At 46.6% G+C, this 21,480-nt stretch overlaps 1 protein-coding gene across 1 annotated transcript in view; it reads right to left on the bottom strand.

The window, feature by feature from the left end:
• valopa (vertebrate ancient long opsin a) overlaps positions 1-20,150 on the bottom strand; it is a 32,247-nt gene extending 12,097 nt beyond the window's left edge. The window contains exon 1 of the mRNA XM_078224399.1: positions 19,829-20,150. Within this exon, the coding sequence (XP_078080525.1) occupies positions 19,829-20,060 (232 nt within the window). The 5' untranslated portion in view covers positions 20,061-20,150. The remainder of the gene's footprint in view (positions 1-19,828) is intronic.
• Positions 20,151-21,480: the final 1,330 nt, after the last annotated feature.

Below are 21,480 nucleotides of genomic sequence, written 5' to 3'. Positions count from 1 at the left end.
GTTTTAATTTGGTATGCAAAGTTGCAGCTATTCTAATGCAACATGCACATTTACTTTTAGTTAGAACTGATCTTGATCTTTACATTAAAGATCTAATCAATAATGTCCTGTAATATCTGCAATATTAAGTGATATTTTAGGAAAGCCTGTAACCTGAAATAACAATGGCTTCCTCATATCCCTCTCACTTCAAAGCCCATCACCATGGCTACATGAATCACATGGGCCTTGTATCCAGGTGGAGATGCTGATTAGTTATCCTTAAGATCACAACTTTTTTCTATATTGGAAGTAAATGGACTGTTTGAATGCACAACTATTTGCAACCCGATATTCTCAACATCTATCTGGTACTTTGGAAACATACAATCGTCAGCATACCATTGTTTAAGCTTGCACCATCTTTCTAGCAGAACAATCTGGGCGTACTTTAAACTTTAACAATCAACCACCCTGGCTTGCTGTCAGGCAGACTTCAGAACAGGTCGCATGACCATCTTCAGTTTATCTTAAAGACAGAAGCTGGGATTTTGTGCTCCCATTTCTATCCATGTGAAGGGTGATGTGAGTGCAAAATCACACAAGAGACCCAAATCATATATTATTACGGCGAGAAATCTCATTTTTATTATCCCTGCTGCACTGCCAGTGATGTAATTTGTATTTCATTATTGGCCCTCCCCACAGCAATCATTCCCCCTCCACCCCGCCTTTCATAGGTCCACTCAAGGCAGCATGACATCATGATGGCACCATTTATGATAAGTATTTAAAAAGGAATCCTAGCGAACTCACCTCTGAGAGGAGTTTGGAGGTGAGCGCGCAGCTCACCATGGACATACAGGTGAGAGATGGCACGGGCAATGGCAAGGGGGAATCCAGCGAAGGACCTTGGGCTGAGGAGGGCAAAGAAACAAGGGATGAGGGCCAAGAAACAAGGGATGAGGGGTGAACTGGTGAATGGGTGAGGGAGGTGAACCAGTAAAGGGGTAAGGGGTGAGGAGGGATGGTGAACCAATGGAAGGTCAAGACGTGAGGGGGTGAATTAGTGAAGGGGCGAGTGATCCGGCAATAGGGCGAGGAGTGAGGGGGGTGAACTGGTTCACCCCCTTCACTCCTTGTGGTTAGAGGGGTAAACCTCTAAAGGCCTTGTGGTTAGAGGGGTAAACCAACGGAGGGGGCAATGACAGGGGATGGTGGAAATGGCAGGGTTACCAGCATTGGAGGGTTGCAGCAGAAGGGGGATTCTGGAAGGAGGAGGCTTCCAGCAGAGGCACCAGCACCAGAAGGGGCAAATGCACTGGGCCAGACCGCTGCAAGGATTGCAGGGCCAATGGAGCCAGGGCAAAGGGTCAAAGGCCCTTGGGCTAGAAGAGGGAGGACTCAATGCCAGAAGTGGAAGAAAATAAAGCTTTAAATTGATCCTCCCTTAGGAATCATCCTTCTGCTGTTGGGCCTCTGCTTTCTTGGAAAGCCCTGACACTGGGAAGGAAAGACCGTGTGGTGGTAGACTGTCATTACAAGGTGAAGGAATCACTCACATGTGTGGGGAGTGTTGTCTGCAAGTTCATTACTGACAAGGTCAAGCCTAATGATGGGGCTGATCAGCAAAGAAGAATCCTTTGTAACTGAGATTGTTCAGCAACGAGTCAAGTAACATTCCCTCAGTCTGACAGCTAAGCCAATTCTGCCCATTTAGTCACCATTGATATGTGTGAGTGCCACAGATTGCCATTCAGCATTTAAATCTTGGCACGCTGACCACCTCATTTAGTAACTGCAATGGTTTCCCTGCACCACTGGTCTAGTGGGCAAACACATGCATCCCCTATGACAGTGGGCAAGGGCACATAGTCTAAGCTGCGTGCTCCAATCTATCAAACGTGTGTTCTGGTGCATCTTTACAGGTGCCTCCTGTTGATCAGGTTGCATGCAAAGCCTCGGAATGAAGTTTGGAACAAAAACTTGTGCCTTACTTAAGAGCTCAGGATACAGCCAGCTGGCCAAAGCTGTGACCACTTAGTCACGCTGGGAAGGCAAAGGATGGTGTGGGGTCATTGCCACTCTGGCAGCTGATGAAAGACAACAATTATTCACTGTCTGTCGAGACACAGCTACCGAAGATGTTTGTGCAAAGAGTGAAACACTGGAGGCAGAAGCAATCCATTAACTCTCTCTTACCTTCTGCAGTGATTAGTGTAAGGGAGAGATGGCATCTGTGCAATTAGCTATCATTCTTTCACCACATTGAGAGGAGAGGAGACCTCAATGGAGGTGCCTGTTTCCACAGAGGCAGGAGTAGAACCCGAAGGAGGAAAGGATGGCAGGGCCTGCTCTGCTGGCACAGGAGAGGCCCCAGTGCCTTGGAGATGCCTTCCATGACCCATGGTGCACATATGGTGACTGACCTTCATGCAGATGAGCAAGAACTAGTGTCGGAAAATACTTCACCTGTCCAGGGACAAGGTAGCTCAGTTATACAAGCTTTTGCAGGAGTTGGCACCACAGACACTTGGTTTAGTGTCACAAGTAGGCTTACGGGACAGCATCTACTGCCTGTGGTTTTGGAAATCACAGTTGCCCTAAATGTTTACACAGCTGGCTCCTTCAGGGTCAACACAGTAAGAAGTTTAACAACACCAGGTTAAAGTCCAACAGGTTTATTTGGTAGCAAAAGCCACACAAGCTTTCGGAGCTGCAAGCCCCTTCTTTTCTCCACATCCTTCAGGGTCTCCATGGGTGACCTTTGCAGCATCTCACATGCTTCAGCTTACAAGTCTGGACTCTACGCAAGGGCACAAAACTAAGTCAACTTTGACTGTAATCAAGCTAACCAGGATGCAAAAGCCATAGATTTTGTCCAGATAGTACAGGGTGCCATTGACTGCACTCAGGTGGCTCTCCAAACCCCGTTGCATCAAGGAGTGCAGTTCATCAACCACTAGGACTTTGACAGAGTAGCCGGTCCGCAACCACACAAAGTGCATCCTCCAGATGTGTGCTAGATTTCTGGAGAGTGAAATGACTCTGACATCCGGAGCCACTCTCAAATGCCCACTATTTTTGAGGGTCCACAGTGGCCACAGGGGTTGGCTCCTCAGTGACAAGGGGATACCCGTTGAGGATGTGACTGATGACACCTTTGCAGAGGCCACAATGTGCAGCTGAGACCAGATACAATGAGGCTCATTCTGCTACTCACACGTTACAAAAGAACATAAGAATTAGGAGCAGGAGTAGGCCATCTGGCCCCTCGAGCCTGCTCCGCCATTCAATAACATCATGGCTGATCCTTTCATGGACTCAGCTCCACTTACCCGCCCGCTCACCATAACCCTTAATTCCTTCACTATTCAAATATCTATCTATCCTTGCCTTAAAAACATTCAATGAGGTAGCCTCAACTGCTTCACTGGGCAGGGAATTCCACAGATTCACAACCTTTTGGGTGAAGAGGTTCTCTTCTAAATCTGCTCCCCCTTATTTAGAGGCTATGCCCCCTAGTTCTGGTTTCACCCACCAGTAGAAACAACCTCCCCACTCTATCTTATCTATTCCCTTCATAATTTTATATGTTTCTATAAGATTCCCCCCTCATTCTTTTAAATTCCAATGAGTATAGTCCCAGTCTACTCAGTCTCTCCTCATAAACAAACACTCTCAACTCCGGAATCAACCTAGTGAATCTCCTCTGCACCCCCTCCGGTGCCACTTTGGTGGAGCAGACCATTGGGATGCTGAAAATGAGCTTCTGGTGGAGCGTTGTGGTCATCTGTTGCACCCTTCACAATCCAATGCTTCAACGGAGGCAGGAACTGCTCGAGTAGGAGATGGAGGAGTGACACCTTTCCTTGGATGAGGAAAATGTCAAGGTGGACAATGAAGAGGTCCTGGAGGGTGAGGAGGTCGGTCATAAGACCATAAGACAGAGGAGCAGAATTAGGCCACTCGGCCCATCGAGTCTGCTCCGCCATTCAATCATGGCTGATATTTTTCTCATCCCCATTCTTCTGCCTTTTCCCCATAACCCCTGATCCGCTTATTAATCAAGAATCTATCTATCTCTGTCTTATAGACACTCAATGACCTGGCCTCCACAGCCTTCTGCAGCAAAGAGTTCCACAGATTCACCACTCTCTGGCTGAAGAAATTCCTCCTCATCTCTGTTTTAAAGGATCGTCCCTTTAGTCTGAGGTTGTGCCCTCTGGTTCTAGCTTTTCCTACTAGTGGAAACATCCTCTCCACGTCCACTCTATCCAGACCTCACAGTATCCTGTAAGTTTCAATAAGATCCCCCCTCATCCTTCTAAACTCCAACGAGTACAGACCCAGAGTCCTCAACCGTTCCTCATACGACAAGCTCTTCATTCTAGGGATCATTCTTGTGAACCTCTTCTGAACCTTTCCAAGTCCAGCACATCCTTCCTTAGGTAGGGGGTCCAAAACTGCTCACAATACTCCAAATGGGGTCTGACCAGAGCCTTATACAGCCTCAGAAGTACTTTTCTGCTTTTGTATTCTAGCCCCCTCGACATGAATGCTAACATTACATTTGCCTTCCTAACTGCCAAATGAACCTGCACGTTAACCTTAAGAGAATCTTAAACAAGGACTCCCAAGTCCCTTTGTACTTCTGCTTTCCTAAGCATTTTCCCATTTAGAAAATAGTCTATGCCTCCATTCCTCCATCCGAAGTGCATAACCTCTCACCTTTCCACATTGTATTCCATCTGCCACTTCTTTGCCCACTCTCCTAGCCTGTCCAAATCCTTCTGCTGCCCCCCTACTTCCTCAATACTACCTGCCCCTCTACATATATTTGTATCAGCGCAAATTTAGCAACAGCACCTTCAGTTCCTTCTTCCAAATCATTAATGTATATTGTGAAAAGTTGTGGTCCCAGCACCGGCCCCTGAGGCACAACACTTGTCTCTGTCTGCCATCCTGAAAAGGACCCCTTAATCCCCATTCTCTGCCTTCTACCAGTCAGCCAATCCTCTATCCATGCCAAGATCTTACCCTTAATACCATGGGCTCTTAACTTATTTAACAGTCTCCTATGCAGCACCTTGTCAAAGACCTTTTGGAAATCTAAATAAATCACGTCCACTGGTTCTCCTTTACCTAACTTTCTTGTTACCTCCTCAAAGAATTCTAACAGATTTGTCAGACATGACTTCCCCTTGACGAAGCCGTGCTGACTCAGTCCTATTTTATCATGCACTTCCAAGTACTCCACGATCTCATCTTTAATAATGGACTCTAAAATCTTGCCAATGACCGAAGTCAGTCTAACCGGCCTATAATTTCCTGTCTGCTGCCTCCCTCCCTTCTTAAACAACGGTGTTACATTAGCTACTTTCCAATCCTCTGGGACCCTCCCTGCCTCCAGTGATTCCTGAAAGATCACCATCAATGCCTCCACAATTTCCTCAGCTATCTCTTTTAGAACGCTGGGATGTAGTCCATCCGGTGCAGGTGATTTATCCACCTTCAGCCCTTTCAGTTTCCCCAGGTCATGAGCATTGGCGATGGCCAGATTGGCCGATGAATACAAGAGACACCCATTGCTGCCCAATTCATGGATGGCGATGATTATTAGGGCCAATGATCACATTCCAACATCCTGAAGTCCCGCTTATGAGCATTACTTTCCTGTCTGACTGGTGGCAGCGCTCACCCTCACTGATAAGGCTTGTGCCAAGGAAAAGGATTGGCTGCTCATAGTCCCAGCATTACAGAGGATGATGATAACTTTCAGTGAGACAATGCACTGATCCTCAAAGAGCTACTGTAGATATTTGACTCCTGTCTGGCTGAAAGCAGCTCGTTTACTCTCAGTGACTAGGGTCATATTATGGCGATATCGTGGAGTTTCACTTCTCCAGATCTAGGCACCTCCTTAGTGACCTGTACCCTTGAGGTTCAGTGTTACCAGAAGCAGAGGCCAATCTTTTATTGAGCCAAGCAACTGGACAACATGTGGAGAGAGTTCACATTGACAGTGACTGGGTTGAGTGACCTTAGCCCTGTACATTGTGAGGAATGTCCTCATTCCCAACAAGAAACAGGCATGTCAGATGTCTTCTATCACAGTGAGGGAACATCACCAATGTGCTAGCAACCTTGCAAAAAGCACATGGAGGAAGCTCTGGACTGAGCACCCAGCCTTTCTATGGAACAGGAATCAAGATTTTGAGCTGGCACTACAGGAAGAGTGCAGTAAGTGAAAGTTTGTTTACAGAGGTGGACGCTATCTACAAGTGTGAACACCTGTGTTCACACAGTACAACTAGACCTTCTTAACCTTTCTAACCTTGTTGCTACATCTTGATGTATCCCCAGGATCCACAGCGGAGGTGGAGGCAGCTTGCTATCTGCCACACCCTGTTGCTTGTGATGACCTTAGTGGGCATCCTCTGGAGGATCGAGCCCGGTAGGACACAGGCCTGTTTTCAGAGTCCTGTTGTGTGCCAGTGCCACCCGCCTCGGCCTGTAGAGCTGGAGCTGAAGCAGTCACAGGAAGAGGTATTTCAGATGGGTGGGGCATTCCCAGAGTCACCTGAGTGGATGGCCCCGGGCAGTGTACCTGCTTCACCTCTTCCCAATGGGTGCCTGAGGAGCCCTGGCTTCCTACTTGCGATAGAGGGACATCTAGACTGAGCTCAAGAAGCCCTACCATCCTCTGGCATTGGTGCTAATGGACGCCCACAATTACCTGTACCATGGAGTATATGTATTGGTGATAGGAGGTGGAATGAGGACAGGGACATGGGGGAAAATGCCTGTGGTGGGGTTGGGGGAGGGAAGAATGATGGCAGGTAGAGGGGAGACCGAGAGTGGAGAAGCTGGAGGTCACTGTGGAAGACTAGAACGCAGACATGTAATGGGGTGGATGGGAATGTAACTCTGAAAGAGGGGAGATGCACACAGACTCTAGAATAGGATGGGAAGAGATTTGTTTTTGATTTGATTTGATTTATTAATGTCACATGTATTAGTATACAGTGAAAAGTATTGTTTCTTGCGTGCTATACAGACAAAGCATACCGTACATAGAGAAGGAAAGGAGAGAGCACAGAATGTAATTTTATAGTCATAGCTAGGGTGTAGAGAAAGATCAACTTAATAGGAGGAATAGAGCATATTAGGAGTTTATAAGAGTTTGAATAGAGTTTTAGAAGCACAGAACGAGAGTAAAAGATGGAATTAGAGGGTATGCTGGGCACAGCTCATAAGAAGTCGTCATGCTCTGGCGCCATCTTAGCTGCACTCTTGGCAGAATAGGGGGTTGTGTTAGTTTGGCACATGAGATACTCATGCAGTGGGCAGAGGGAGATGGTGTCGTGATCATTCTTGAGTGAACAGGAGGGTTCACTGAAAGACTGTCATTGTCCCTGGTCTGGAGACAAGAACTCAGGGTATGAGAATGAAGTCAGTCCTCGAGGTTTGTGTACCGAGCTACAGGGCTATATGTGGCACACATATCTCAGTCCGCCTCAGGGAGGGGCAAGGGCTGTGTGCTCAGATGGGATACGACACAGCTTGGCGAGCAGGGCATGGTCATGGTTCCACAGTCGGTGGCGATGGGGTTGTCTGGCTCGATACTGGGCTGCAGATGGGATGGGACACATTTCAGGTAAGCATCTGCATCCTGTAAATGGGGAGGTATTCAAAGCTCTCTCTGGGACATGGGGAATCGACACGGATGGATTTGGGGGAACGCTGGAATATCCACCATCATTAGAATGGGATGAGGGTTACTGTGGGGCACTGAAGTATTGAGGGGAAGCGTGACCTGAGGTCCATGGTCCAGAGGAGCTCAAAGGATGAAGAGGTAAGTTCCATTCCACAGAGGCAACTCTCATGACCAAGGATTTCCCAAAGATGTCTTTTTTATCTGGAGATGAGTGAGAAACAATGCCTCACACATGTATGCTTGTCAAAAAATGTGATGGCTCAGATCTCTCACATTCTATGGCAGGATCTGATGCCTTTGGACTGGGAGGACATCCCTGCCAGTGCCCATGGAGGTCACTGCCACACTCAATTTTAATGCCAGTGGTTCATTCCAGGGATGCACAGGGCAGCTACAGAACATCTCTCAGTCCTTAACCATTAATGTATCAGGGAGGTGGGAGGCATGGTGACACAGTGGGTGGCACTGCTGCCTCACAGCTCCAGGAACACGGGTTCGATCCAGCCTTGGGTGTCTGTCTGTTTGCATACTCCCCCTATGTCTACATGGGTTTCCTTCGGATGCTCTGATTTCCTCCAGCAGTCCGAAGATATGCAGCTTAAGTGGATTGGCTGTGCTAAATTGCCACTTAATGTCCAAGGATGTGCCGGTGAGGTGGATTAGCCGGGAGGTGGATTAGCCATAGTAAATGTGTGGGTTTACGGGATTACTTCGTCGTCCAGTACTTCCCCGGAGCGGAGAAGCAACGGCAACTCCTCTGGAGCCTTCAACATGTCATTGATGAAGACGAACATCTCTCCGAGGCCATCCCCACACCCTTCAAACAACTCTTGCCTTCAAACAACCGCACAACCTCAAACAGACCATTGTCCGCAGCAAACTACCCAGCCTTCAGGAGAACAGTGACCACGACACCACACAACCCTGCCACAGCAACCTCTGCAAGATGTGCCGGATCATCGACACAGATGCCATCATCTCACGTGAGAACACCATCCACCAGGTACACGGTACATACTTTTGCAACTCGGCCAACGTTGTTTACCTGATACGCTGCAGGAAAGGATGTCCCGAGGCATGGTACATTGGGGAAACCATGCAGATGCTGCGACAACGGATGAATGAACACCGCTCGACAATCACCAGGCAAGACTGTTCTCTTCCTGTTGGGGAGCACTTCAGCAGTCACGGGCATTCGGCCTCTGATATTCGGGTAAACGTTCTCCAAGGCGGCCTTCACGACACACGACGGCGCAGAGTCGCTGAGTAGAAACTGATAGCCAAGTTCCGCACACACAAGGACGGCCTCAACCGGGATATTGGGTTCATGTCACACTATTTGTAATCCCCACAGCCTGCCTGGACCTGCAAAGTCTCACTGGCTGTCCTGTCCGGAGACAATACACATCTCTTTAGCCTGTTTTGATGCTCTCTCCACTCACATTGTTTGTATCTTAAAGACTTGATTAGCTGTAAGTATTCGCATTCCAACCATTATTCATGTAAATTGAGTCTGTGTCTTTATATGCCCTGTTTGTGAACAGAATCCCCACTCACCTGAAGAAGGGGCTTGGGGCTCAGAAAGCTTGTGTGGCTTTTGCTACCAAATAAACCTGTTGGACTTTAACCTGGTGTTGTTAAACTTCTCACTGTGTTTACGGGATGGGCTAGAGGTTGGGTCTAGGTTTGATGTTCTTTTAGAGAGTCGGTGCAGACTCAATGAGCTGAATGACCTCCTTCTGCACTGTAGGGATTCTATGGTTCTAAGTGATGGATGCCCTTTACAATAAGGTCATCCTTTCATGTAGTTTGCACTGGATGAAGTCAGCCAAGCTGCTGGATTCCTGGGCTTTCCAGCTATCTTACAATTCCCTAAAGTGCATGGGGCAACTATTTGCACACATATGGCTTAGAGAGCTCCCTGGTATCAGCCCCTGATGTTCATTAATAGAAAAGGGTTCCACTCTGTTAATGTTCAGCTGGTGTGCGATCATCAGAAGTACTTCCTGCACGTTTTGCGCCAGGTACCCTTGGAGATTCCATGGCTCCTACATCCTGGGTCGCTCCCAGGATCCTCAGATATTCAAAATGCCGCAGCGTTTACAGGGTTGGCTGCTGGATGATAAGGGACTTTCACTGAAAAGATGACTCCTGACACCTTTCTGAGTTATGAGGAGAAGCTGGATAGACTGGGACTTTTTTCTCTGGAGCGTAGTAGGCTGAGGGGTGATCTTATAGAGGTCTATAAAATAATGAGGGGCATAGATCAGCTAGATAGTCAACATCTTTTCCCAAAGGCAGGGGAGTCTAAAACTGGAGGGCACAGGCTTATGGTGAGAGGGGAGAGGTACAAAAGGGTCCAGATGGGCAATTCTTTCACACAGAGGGTGGTGAGTGTCTAGAACGAGCTGCCAGAGGTAGTAGTAGCGGCGGGTACAATTTTGTCTTTTAAAAAACCATTTAGACAGTTACATGGGTAAGATGGGTAGAGAGGGATACGGGCCAAACACGGGCAATTGGGACTAACTTGGGTGGTAAGAAAGGGCGACATGGACAAGTTGGGCCAAATGGCCTGTTTCCATGCTGTAAACTTCTATGACTCTATGACTTGTGCATCATCCTCACAGTGCCTCAGAGGAATGTTACAACAGGATGTACTATGCATCAAAATTCATCATGGGGCTAATCATCGACATCCCAAAGATGTGCTTCCAATGCTTGGACCGCTCAGGTGGGTCTCCACGGTACTCTCCACTGAGGGTGCCCCATATAATAGTGGTGTGTTGCACCCGGCACATCCTGCCGCTTCAAAGGGGAGATGACTTGCTAGAGGGAGACATGTCAGAAGCTGAGAAAACCTGAAAGGGCAGGAACCTGAAGAGGAAGATGAACTTCCGCAAGAGGATGCCATCGAAGTGGCTTGATGCGGAAGACACATCCGTCACACACTGGAAGCTGCAGAGTTCCAGGAAGAGTAAGATGCAGGCAAGGGGATCCGAGCACATTTCTCCTGCTCCTTAGAGACAGGTCAGTGATCTGATCTTACAACAACTGACATCGAGAGCAATGTCAGCAATGTCTTTGGACCTCCAACCCTCCAGTTTCACCAGGCCCTAATCTTTGGAAAGGTCAGCAGCCGAAGCTGCGGTTACCACTCTGGAAAGTGAAAGGCAGCGCACCAGCTGAATCAACTGGACTTGATGCAATCATGGCCTCCTCCTGACTGAAACTCTTCTTGCAGTTATGGAGATAAGCGCATGGCTGGAGATACCATCATGGCTGCAGGGCATGTGCATTAATACTAACAATAATAGTACTAACAGCTATCTGAAGATACATCAGCATTACGTAACCCTTAAAGGCAATAGAGCAGGCTTAACTCCATGGTTTCTTGCAAGGAATGGAAGCTTATGATGCAATTTGCGGTCGCTTTCAATAAAGAGCTTGGCACATTTCTCTGACATTACACCTCAGGCGAGTGATCTCAATGAGTCAGCTGGACATCACATGAATGTGAGGCTCACAAAAGGAGGTGATCACGCGGTGGGAGCTCAGATTGCCCTCACAATAAGAGGGCACATAAATGCGCATGAAAGATGCATTCAAATGAAGAGACCGTTGCCAAGATCAACACGTTTTTGCAAATGTGCTCGATGTGAACAGTGTGTGAAGACCCAGGACCCAGAACTGTTATCAATGCTTCTTAATTTTTCTAACCCTACTGCCTCATCTTGGTGCAGCCATGACATCCGCTGAGGAAGTGGAGGCAGACTTCTAACTGCTACGCTCTGCTGCCTTTGATGACTTTGCCAGGCAAACTCAAGGGGGTTGAGAGCTGGAGGGCCATGGACTGCTTTGGGTATTCTGATGTTGGGCAGGTGCACTTTGCTGAGCATGTGCAGCAAGAAGTGAGGGACTCAGAGACAGGGGGATTTGGGATCGGCTAAATATGCTCAGAGTCACCTGGATGGATGGCTCCGGATGGTCCTCCATCCTCTAGGTGCCTGAGGGTCCTTGCCAGACTCCATGAGGAAAAAGGGCAGCTGAAGTGGGGTCTAGGCCCACGCTCCCCCCTTGCCTAACCACTGATATATCGCATAGAGGTCTATCACGATGGAGTGCAGGTGTGAAGGCAGATCTGGCAAAATCTGCCGGACCAAGGTCTCGGAGATGCCACCCTCCCATTGAAACCTTTAAGGGTTTGCATGTTGGAGCAATGGCACCAGAGAGAATGAGGAGGGACCTATCCATCCTTTGCTCTAGTCTGATGACTACCTCTTGCCACTCTGCCTGATGCTGCACCGTCTGTTTTAGCATCTCCAGTAAGTTTACAATGGCTGTTTCCAGAGGCCCATTATCTGACTCAGACTCAGTGGCTGTCTGATATCCAGCAGTCCTCTGAGAGCCAGGGACCTGGGCTGCCACTGCTTCCGACTGCTGCGGTGACATGTCAGTAAGGTGCTCCCCAGATTGTGACCCCGAGCCTAACCTCGATCCCTGACTCAGCGGGGTGTGTGTCTCTGTGCTGGTGGAGGGTGCAGGTGAATGCAGTGATGATTCTCCATCAGTCAGCATCCTCCTGTGAGGGATGCTTGGGGGCTGGGGCTTATAGTTGGCCTTCCGCTCTGTCTGGGTCTGCTGATGCCTGTAAGAGAGGGATTAATTCAGTACATAGGCAGGCAGAATATAACATTGTACGTCACTCACTGTGATGATCAAGGTGTGGTCAGAAGTCTCATCAATGCAGATTTGTTATGAGGGGCTGATTTCACCTTCCCCACAGGAGCAATCCCTGCCCTCCCCCGCAAACCTGAAGGCAGCCTTCTCAAACTTGGAGAGTGCCAAAAGTCGGCCATTCATAGAATCATTGAATCCCTACAATACAGAAGGAGGCCATTCGGCCCATCGAGTCTGTACCGACCACATCCCACCCAGGCTCTATTCCCGTAACCCCACATATTTACCCTGCTAATCCCCCTGTCACGAGAGTCAATTTAGCATGGCCAATCTACCTAACCCGCACATCTTTGGACTCCAGTCTGGGATCTCTCCCTCTTTTTGTGGGCAGGCCTGTCCTGCATGAAGATAGGGGACAAAGTAGAAAGGGTCGAGAGCTTCAAGTTTTTAGGTGTCCAGATCACCAATAACCTGTCCTGGTCCCCCCCATGCCGACACTACAGTTAAGAAAGCCTACCAACGTCTCTACTTTCTCAGAAGACGAAGGAAATTTGACATGTCAGCTACGACTCTCACCAACTTTCACAGATGCACCATAGAAAGCATTCTTTCTGGTTGTATCACAGCTTGGTATGGCTCCTGCTCTGCCCAAGACCGCAAGAAACTACAAAAGGTTGTGAATGTAGCCCAATCCATCACGCAAACCAGCCTCCCATCCATTACTCTGTCTACACTTCCCACTGCCTCGGAAAAGCAGCCAGCAAAGTTAAGGACCCCAAGCACCCCGGACACACTCTCTTCCATCTTCTTCAGTCGGGAAAAAGATACAAAGGTCTGAGGTCGCGTACCAACCGATTCAAGAACAGCTTCTTCCCTGCTGCCATCAGACTTTTGAATGGACCTACCTTGCATTAAGTTACTCTTTCGCTACACTCTAGCTATGACTGCAATGCTACACTCTGCACTCTCTCGTTTCCTTCTCTATGAACAGTATGCTTTGTCTGTATAGCACGCAAGAAATAATACTTTCCACTGTATGCTAATTCATGTGATACTAATAAATCAAATTGAAAAAAAATCTAAATAAATGGCATGGAATGTGATCACAGTAAGAAGTCTCACAACACCAGGTTAAAGTCCAACAGGTTTATTTGGTAGCAAAAGCCACTAGCTTTCGGAATGCTGTTTCTTCGTCAGGTGGGTGGGAGTTGATGAAGGAACAGCATTCCGAAAGCTAGTGGCTTTTGCGACCAAATAAACCTGTTGGACTTTAACTTGGTGTTGTTAGACTTCTTACTGTGTTTAGCCCAGGCTTTAGGGCCAAAGGGCCTGTTCCTGTGCTGTAATGTTCTTTGTTCTTTGTTCTAATGCACTTCTCTCAATATTTGCAAAGATGAAATTTATTATTATAAGAGTAATTTTCCATTCAAGATACATGCTTTAGTCAATGGTTACTGAGTGGCACAATGAAACTCTCTAAGATAAAGGCAAAATGCTGTAGATGCTGGAATCTGGAGCAAAAACAGGACATGCTGGAAAATCTCAGCAGGTCTGACAGCATCTGTGGAGAGAGAATAGAGCCAATGTCAGAGCTGGCTCTGATGAAGGGCCATCCTAATTCGAAACATTCGAGTCAGTTTGACCCTTCCACTCTGCTTGTCACCTCCTAGCTCTTTAAGTGCTCATTTGTGCCTTTTGTCATTGAACAGTGAACAATCAGATCAAAATACTTACCATGCATTATGAAAGATGGGTAAAGATAATCACTGTTCCCCACAGTTCATGATCAAATATCGAAGGATTGCAGGGATAAACTTCATACTTAGCCGAATTAAAAACCATCTGAGTTCCTTTGTTCATTCAAGCGATTTGGAAAAATCCCTTTGAACGCTATCCAGCTCTGGAGCATGTGTCGCTTGGCTGAAAGTTTTGACCATTTCAGCAACTCAACATAGAACAGGAACTGGAGTGGGTCTGATCACTTTGACTCAATGTTACATCAAATAGGAGCCTTTATCCACTCTTTCACCATGAAATCACTAAGCCACCTATTTAAAGTAATTCATTCACTTGTTTTTCCTGCTGCTAGGTTGTAATGTTGCACAACGTATATTGCATCAGTTGTTAGTCCATTCATGTTGTAGTTTGATTTATATCAAAGTCATATGCTGCTAAAATTATATTATATCGAAATATTCTTAAACTAGTTTTGAGATGAACACAGAGGAATTCTAAGAAAACTGAAAAAGCAATATAAAATTTGGGATTAAAGATAGAGGCAAGTTGATCAATGTAATTGGAAAGAGGCATTTCTCATTTTAGCCATTCTCCAGATTAACTTTGGGAGAGAATGTCAATAACTTTTATATGAAAATCATGATCACACCATAGAAACATAAACAAAAACAGAACTTGTCCTGCTTATGTTCAGAGTGTGAATTGCAAAGTGAACCTGCTCCCTTCAGCTGTAAAATAGATCTCAAAATTCAAAGAAACCCTCAACAAATCAACTTATATCAGGCAAAGAGTGCATTTTTAATGTGATAGCATTGCTGCAGACTAAAAGAGAAAATGCTGGAGAATCTCAGCAGGGTTCGGGAGCACACCACGATCCCAACTTTGCCCCTGCTGCATGGTCAATCGAATTGGCCTGTGGCAGGTGTTGTACTTCACCTCTGCATCCTGTGTAGGACCCTGATAGGTATGAGAAGCCATGTCTTTAGTGAATAGACCTTGTCTCCCAGTATCCATCCCTGAAGGCAAGCTGGGGAGGCGGGAAAGGCTGTAGGACCTGGGACTGCCAAAGTACTTCAGCATCGTGGCTGCTTCCTGGGAGCTGTGCACACACTTGAAGGATACATTTTTACATGGTGGAAGGCCAATTCGTACAATGATGGAATGGAAGCCCTTGCCATTGATAAGGACCATTGGCTGATTCGTGGAAACCTTGATGGCCATCTACATGCAGTCAATAGCATCTTACACCTGGGGGAATCCAACAATAACTCAGAACTCAATGGACCCCTCTCCACCTGACTTCAGTGATCAGAAATCACTGCCCTCTTGAACATTGCATTGGTAACCTGCTTGATACAGTCAACTGAGAAATCTCACAGATCTCCCCAGTGGTTCCATGGAAAGCATTGGAGGTTTAGAAGACAAGAGCCACAGTGATCTCCGCACCACTGACATTGGAACGCTATGTTTGTGTGCTGCCTGCATTGCACGATATGCAGCTGAACACACATCATGATCATTGTGTCTTTTACAGGGGCTATCAAATGTCCCCTCCCAAAAAATGTAACAGCCAGGCTTGCAGACATTTATGCCTGTAGGCACACATATAAAAAAAACTCCTCTTGGACAAGAGAATTCCACAGTGACCCAAGAGCGGAAATGAAGTATGACCCAGCTAAGACCCATGGCTGCACAGTAAATGTTGCTACTTGTCTGCAAAGTCCATGAACTCCCCATTCTGAGACTATAACAGTAACAGACTTCAGGAGGACATAGGCAGACTAGTGAAATGATATAACTGGTAAAATGCAGGTAAAGTGCAAACTCATTCATTTTTGGTGGCAGGACTGAGGAGGAGTAATATAAACCAAATGGTGCAATTTTAAAAGCTGCGCAGGAATGTAGAGACCTGTGAGTATGTGTACACAAATCACTGAAGACTGCTTAGAAGCAATGTGGGATCCTTGACATAAAGTACAAAAATGAACAAGATATACTAAATATTTATCTGGTTAGGTCCCAACTGGAGCACTGTAGCTAATTCTGACCATTAAATTTCAGGAATAATGTTAAAATCATGCAGAGAAAGTTAATGGAAGATTTTATACATGCATTCAGACTCCTGAAAGGTTTTACTTGAGTGAATACAGAGGATGTTTCCAGTGTGGGGGGTGGGGGTGGGGGGGGCTGGTAACCAACAGACATATATTAAAGGTCATAGGCAAAGAAAGCAGCAGTGGAACAAGATTTATTGCAGCATTATGTTTTTATGATCTGGAATGCAGTGGCTGAATTTATGTTAAAAATAGATTCAGTAGTAATTTCCAAAAAAAAACTTAAGTACTTAGAGTCATGGAGATATACAGCACGGAAACAGTCTCTTTGGCCCAACTCGTCCATGCTGACCAGGTTTCCTAAACTGAACTAGTCCCATTTGCCTGCGTTTGGCCCATATCCCTCTAAATCTTTCCTATCCATGCACCTGTCCAAATGTTTTTTAAATGTTCTAATTGTACCCACCTCTACCACTTCCTCTGGCAGCTCATTCCAAGTACGCACCACCCTCAATCTGAAAAAAGTTACTTGAAGGGGAACCTTTTGCAGCGTATTTTTGACTGCACAATTTTATAATTCCTGCAACATACTGGTTCTTTCATTCCATTATTGACAGTAGAGTCTCCAGCCATCTTGACTCTGTTAAACATTGTACCAGTTGCTTATCTTCGCAGGTTCGAAACCTGCATTAATCCTCTTCAGGCTTTCTTTGCTGAATCAGCTCAAACTTTTTGTTGTTGTTGATCAGTAAACATTTCTACCCTGCAAAATGCTTTGTGACATTTATTATGTGATAAAGAAGTAAAACGACAATGCCCTAGTCCATCGTTGTGAAGTGGGGGTTTCAGAATGTTCACATAGTAAAAATCCATAGCAGTCAAATAGTATTTAAAAAAGGCTTACATTTATAAAGCACCTTACACAACCACAGGATATCCCAAAGTGTTTTACAACCAACAAAGTATATTTTTAAAGTGTAGTCACTGCTGCAATGTAGGAAATTCAGCAACCAGTTTGTGCATAGCAAGCTCCCATGGTCTGCAAAGGGATAACAGCCAGGTTATGTATTTTTGCGATGCTAGTTGTGGAATAAATGTTAGCCAGGATTCATCCTAAAGACAGTACCTCCAAAAGTGCAGCACTCCTGCAGTACAGCATTGGAGCATCAGTGTTGATTTCTGTACTCTTGCTGTGGAGTGCAACTTAAGCCCACAATCTTAGAGTGCACAATGCCAGGAACTGTGCCACTGTTAACTCAGCACCATAAGCATTGTGGTTATCAGCCTTTGACAGTAGTTAGATATTTGACAATACAAAGACTTAAGAACACATGGTAGTTTCTTTAAAGCTAAGGTGAGATGGACTTTATGCTGTCAACACTGAAAAGCAAGATGGTAAGATCATCTATTTGGGGAATGGTAGCACCAAAGGTACAGTAAAAAGACAATACGCAGGAATCCGTTACATTATCAGCACTAAAATATTGCAGTGCCACTCATGATCCCAGTTATACTGCTAGCTGTGTGTTCGTGGAGATAGATCTGGTGTTCCATGAAGTTTCCATGCACAGAGTGCACTCAAAATATACAAAAGCCTGAGATCAGGTACCAACCGACTTAAGAACAGCTTCTTTCCTGTTGCCATCAGACTCTCCAATGGACCTACCATATATTAAGCTGATCCTTCCCCACACCCTAGCTTTGACTGTAACATTATATTCTGCACCCTCTCCTTTCCTTCTCCCCTATGTACTCTACGGTATGTTTTGTCTGTATAGCATGCAAGAAACAATACTTTTCACTATATCCCAATATATGGGACAATAATAAATCAAATCAAAATCACTTTGTACCCACATGTGTCTTACATGTTCATGTTAACGGAGAGTTGACAGTACAGCTGGTTCTCCTTGGCAAGGAAAAGAACTAGCCATGCGTTAACAAAGTAGCGGAGAACCTCATTTTATATCCTTTCCAGACAGTTACATTCACACCTAAATCCAGTGTGAGAAACTTCAGACTAAGACATCAAGGGGCGAAAGCCGGCGCTTTCTGTGACCTGGCCTGTTCTACACCTCGTTAAGATGTTCCTCTCTGAGCTCTACCCAGGCAGTAAACACGAAAATCTTACCCACAATGTGTGACCAATGACTTTTTTCCGGCCTGTCATTCCTACACTTATTGCGATTTGTGATAATTCCGAGAAGCAGCGGCTCTTTCGGACTGAATGTAAAACATGCCTAAGTCCCACGTTGCATAGACTGGCCGTGAAACTTTCACTCCTGTGAAATCTGACTGAGGTCAGAACTCCACTCCACCTGACGAAGGGGCAGCGCTCCGAAAGCTAGTGGCATTTGCTACCAAATGTTGGACTTTAACCTGGTGTTGTTAAACGTCTTACTGAGATTTGAACCAACGGGGCGGCTCAGGAAGGCAGAAAAGAAGCATTGTCTCAGCACAGCTTTTGCCGCCGAGTGATGTGCACTGTGTAGTGCTGTGACATTGATCACATAGGGCAATGCGTGGATTTGAATCCAGCCCTTTCCACGGCAGCTAGAAATGGAATAAAGTGTATGATGCTGCCAGACCTGCTGAGTTTATCCAGCATTTTCTGTTTTGAATTCAGATTTCCAGCCTCCGCAGTATTTTGTTTTTTTAAAGCAGAAATGGATGTCATCCGCACCACCATGATGTTTCCGTTTGACAGTACAACTGGCTCACATTACCTTGCCTCCCGTTTTGATGTATGACCAGAAGCTCATTTCTTTGCATCAGCCCGGAGTGCTGAAGCCCTCAGTGGAACTGCCACCTCCAATAGCAAGTCCGAGTTGTGTCTCACACACACACACACACACACACAGAGGACGCGGCAAGTTCAACTCAAGCAGAGGATTCACAGCAAAAGAACTGTGTAATCACTTGTCCCGCTGTGTGTTCATGAAACAGCCTCCTTTAAATGGAATTGATCAAATCGAGAGCAGCCATGGTTGACTGTCAGTGAGTCCAGATTACCTGCTGCAGGTTTGAGATTCCAAAGACTTGGTTATTTAATACTCTGCGATCATTCACTTGTAACTATTTGGCTCGGATCAAGATTCAGATGAAAGCCCAAAAATGGGGCGCAATACCTTCTCCTGTCAGCTTGGATCCGGTGCCTCTCTTGCAGGGACCATGAATTGCACTCAATTTGAATTTGGTTTTTGGAATAAGCAGATGCACTTGAGTCCACCTTCTCCACTCTGCAAATTGGCTTCAAGAATGGAGTAATATTTTTTTAATTGTAACTATTTGGCTAATATCAAATCAAACCCAAGATTGGGGGAGAGGGGGGAAATCCCTTTTTTTGGTCAACTTGAAATTGAATTCAATTTGAATCGGTTTTCTTGGAGCAAGCAGGGAGCTGGACTTGTCCAGTCCACTCTGCACACCGTCTCTGTAAGGTTAAGAATGGAATAACATCTGCGGCGTCTTCGCACCGAAAAGCAAACTAAGTTTACATTTCAGAACGCGTGAGTACAGTGTCATTTACAGGAAGCATTCGATAGCCCCCAGCCCCATGCCAAGGGTATGGAAATATCTCTTAGATTGCCATGGGACAAATGCCTATCTTCATTTACCCGCATCAACCCGCACTCGGGTTACAAAGTTCTGAAAGACTCACCGAAGAAAGTTACCGCGAAACCTTCCAGAACGCACGCCCAGGCTCCCAGCACGAAGTACCCGTACAGGTTGGTGATGAAGCTGAGGGTGCCCCCGGTGAGTGAGACCAGGAAATCAGCCACGGAGAGATTGAGGATAATATAGTTCAGGGGCTGCCTCAGCTGCTTGTATCGGTAGGTCACCAGCAGGACCAGAGAGTTCTCGGAAAGTGACAGGAAGGTCACGAAGAACATTAAAGTCGCCAGCAGCTTGAAGTTCCAGGGCTCGATGGTGTGCAGGGGGCCAGCGAATGGGTCTGCAGCCGAGGACACCGCAGGGGTGGACTCGGAGGACGGGGCTTCGTTGGCAGCGCTTGCCCACGAAGAATTCATCCTTCACACTCAGTGAAATCCACTAGTAACATACAGCAATCTCTGTAGTTTGACTGAACTACTGCCGAAACAGTGCAAGAGGCAGGCTAAAAGGGCAGAGGGAGATGACACAGGGTGAAGACTAAAATGACACAGGGTATCACTTTAGGTTCAAGAGCTGCAGTTGCCCCACTTTCAGTCTTGGGTGTTAACTCCTGTCATTCTTGGCGATGAATGGTGCTATCTTCAGATAGAGTTCTCCCTCTGGAGGGGGGGAGGGAGGGCTACCATGCTGAGAGCTGTTAGTGTCGGGCTTCACTTTACAATGTGCAGCAGAATCATGCGACTGAAATTGGGTTTTATTTCGGAAAGGTGGTGGGCGGGGAGGAGGATGAGTCCTGCAGCAAAGTTTAATAGACTGAGATCCTCCCAGGTTCAAACTGAAGCTCAGATAAAGGCAAAGGACAGCGGGTCTGACAGCATCTGTGGAGAGAGAATAGAGCCAACGTTTCGAGTCTGGATGAGCCTTCGTCAAAGCTGAACCTCAACTTGTTGAGCTCACGGGTGTGCTTTCCTGAAAAGTCCACACAAACTGCAGGACCGTGGAGGGGAAAGGTATACTCACAGTTTTTTCCAACATTTACAGGAGCATCTACAAATCGCGAATGTCATTCATTGTATAGAAACACATTAAAAAGTAACTCCTCCGTTAACTCCTCTGTTTCAGCCAACTTTGTTCAATATCTCCTGATGAAGAGGCGATGGTTTACTAAAACTTCTGCCATTCGACAGCTAAGCTCAAAACAGATTGCAAAGCGATCGGGACTCGCTGGAACACGGGATCTATCAGAGAGTCAGATAGAGAAGTGCTGCTCGGCTTGCAACTTTTAGATTTTGAATAGATTGCGGTTTGCCCCTTCTATTCGCTAGGAGTTGTTACAATGCTCCTGCTTCTCGGAAGGTGCCAGCTTGTTTGGGCTGCTGGCAGAGGCGGCTGCATTTTATCTCTGGCAACACAACATCCTTCAGAATCCCTTTAACTCACTGATGCTGCCGTTAACTCCACTCCAGAGTGAACTGATGCAAAACTGGTGTGTGGCGCTTCAGGACGGGGCGGGGTGAGATTAAATAGCACACAGGGAGATCCAGACAGAGGCAGGCTCCTGGCACCCTGGGTTCAGCATCGCTGTCGCCCCCACCCGGGATATGAAGGCTGAAGACCACCCCCCACACACTCACTCCCCCCACCCCTCACACACTCACTCCCCCCACCCCTCACACACTCACTCCCCCCACCCCTCAC

Source organism: Mustelus asterias, chromosome 11 (assembly GCF_964213995.1).
Source record: "Mustelus asterias chromosome 11, sMusAst1.hap1.1, whole genome shotgun sequence".
Classification (NCBI taxonomy): domain Eukaryota; kingdom Metazoa; phylum Chordata; class Chondrichthyes; order Carcharhiniformes; family Triakidae; genus Mustelus; species Mustelus asterias.
The sequence above is the reverse complement of the archived record's forward strand: the minus strand, read 5'-3'. Positions and strand labels throughout refer to the sequence as shown.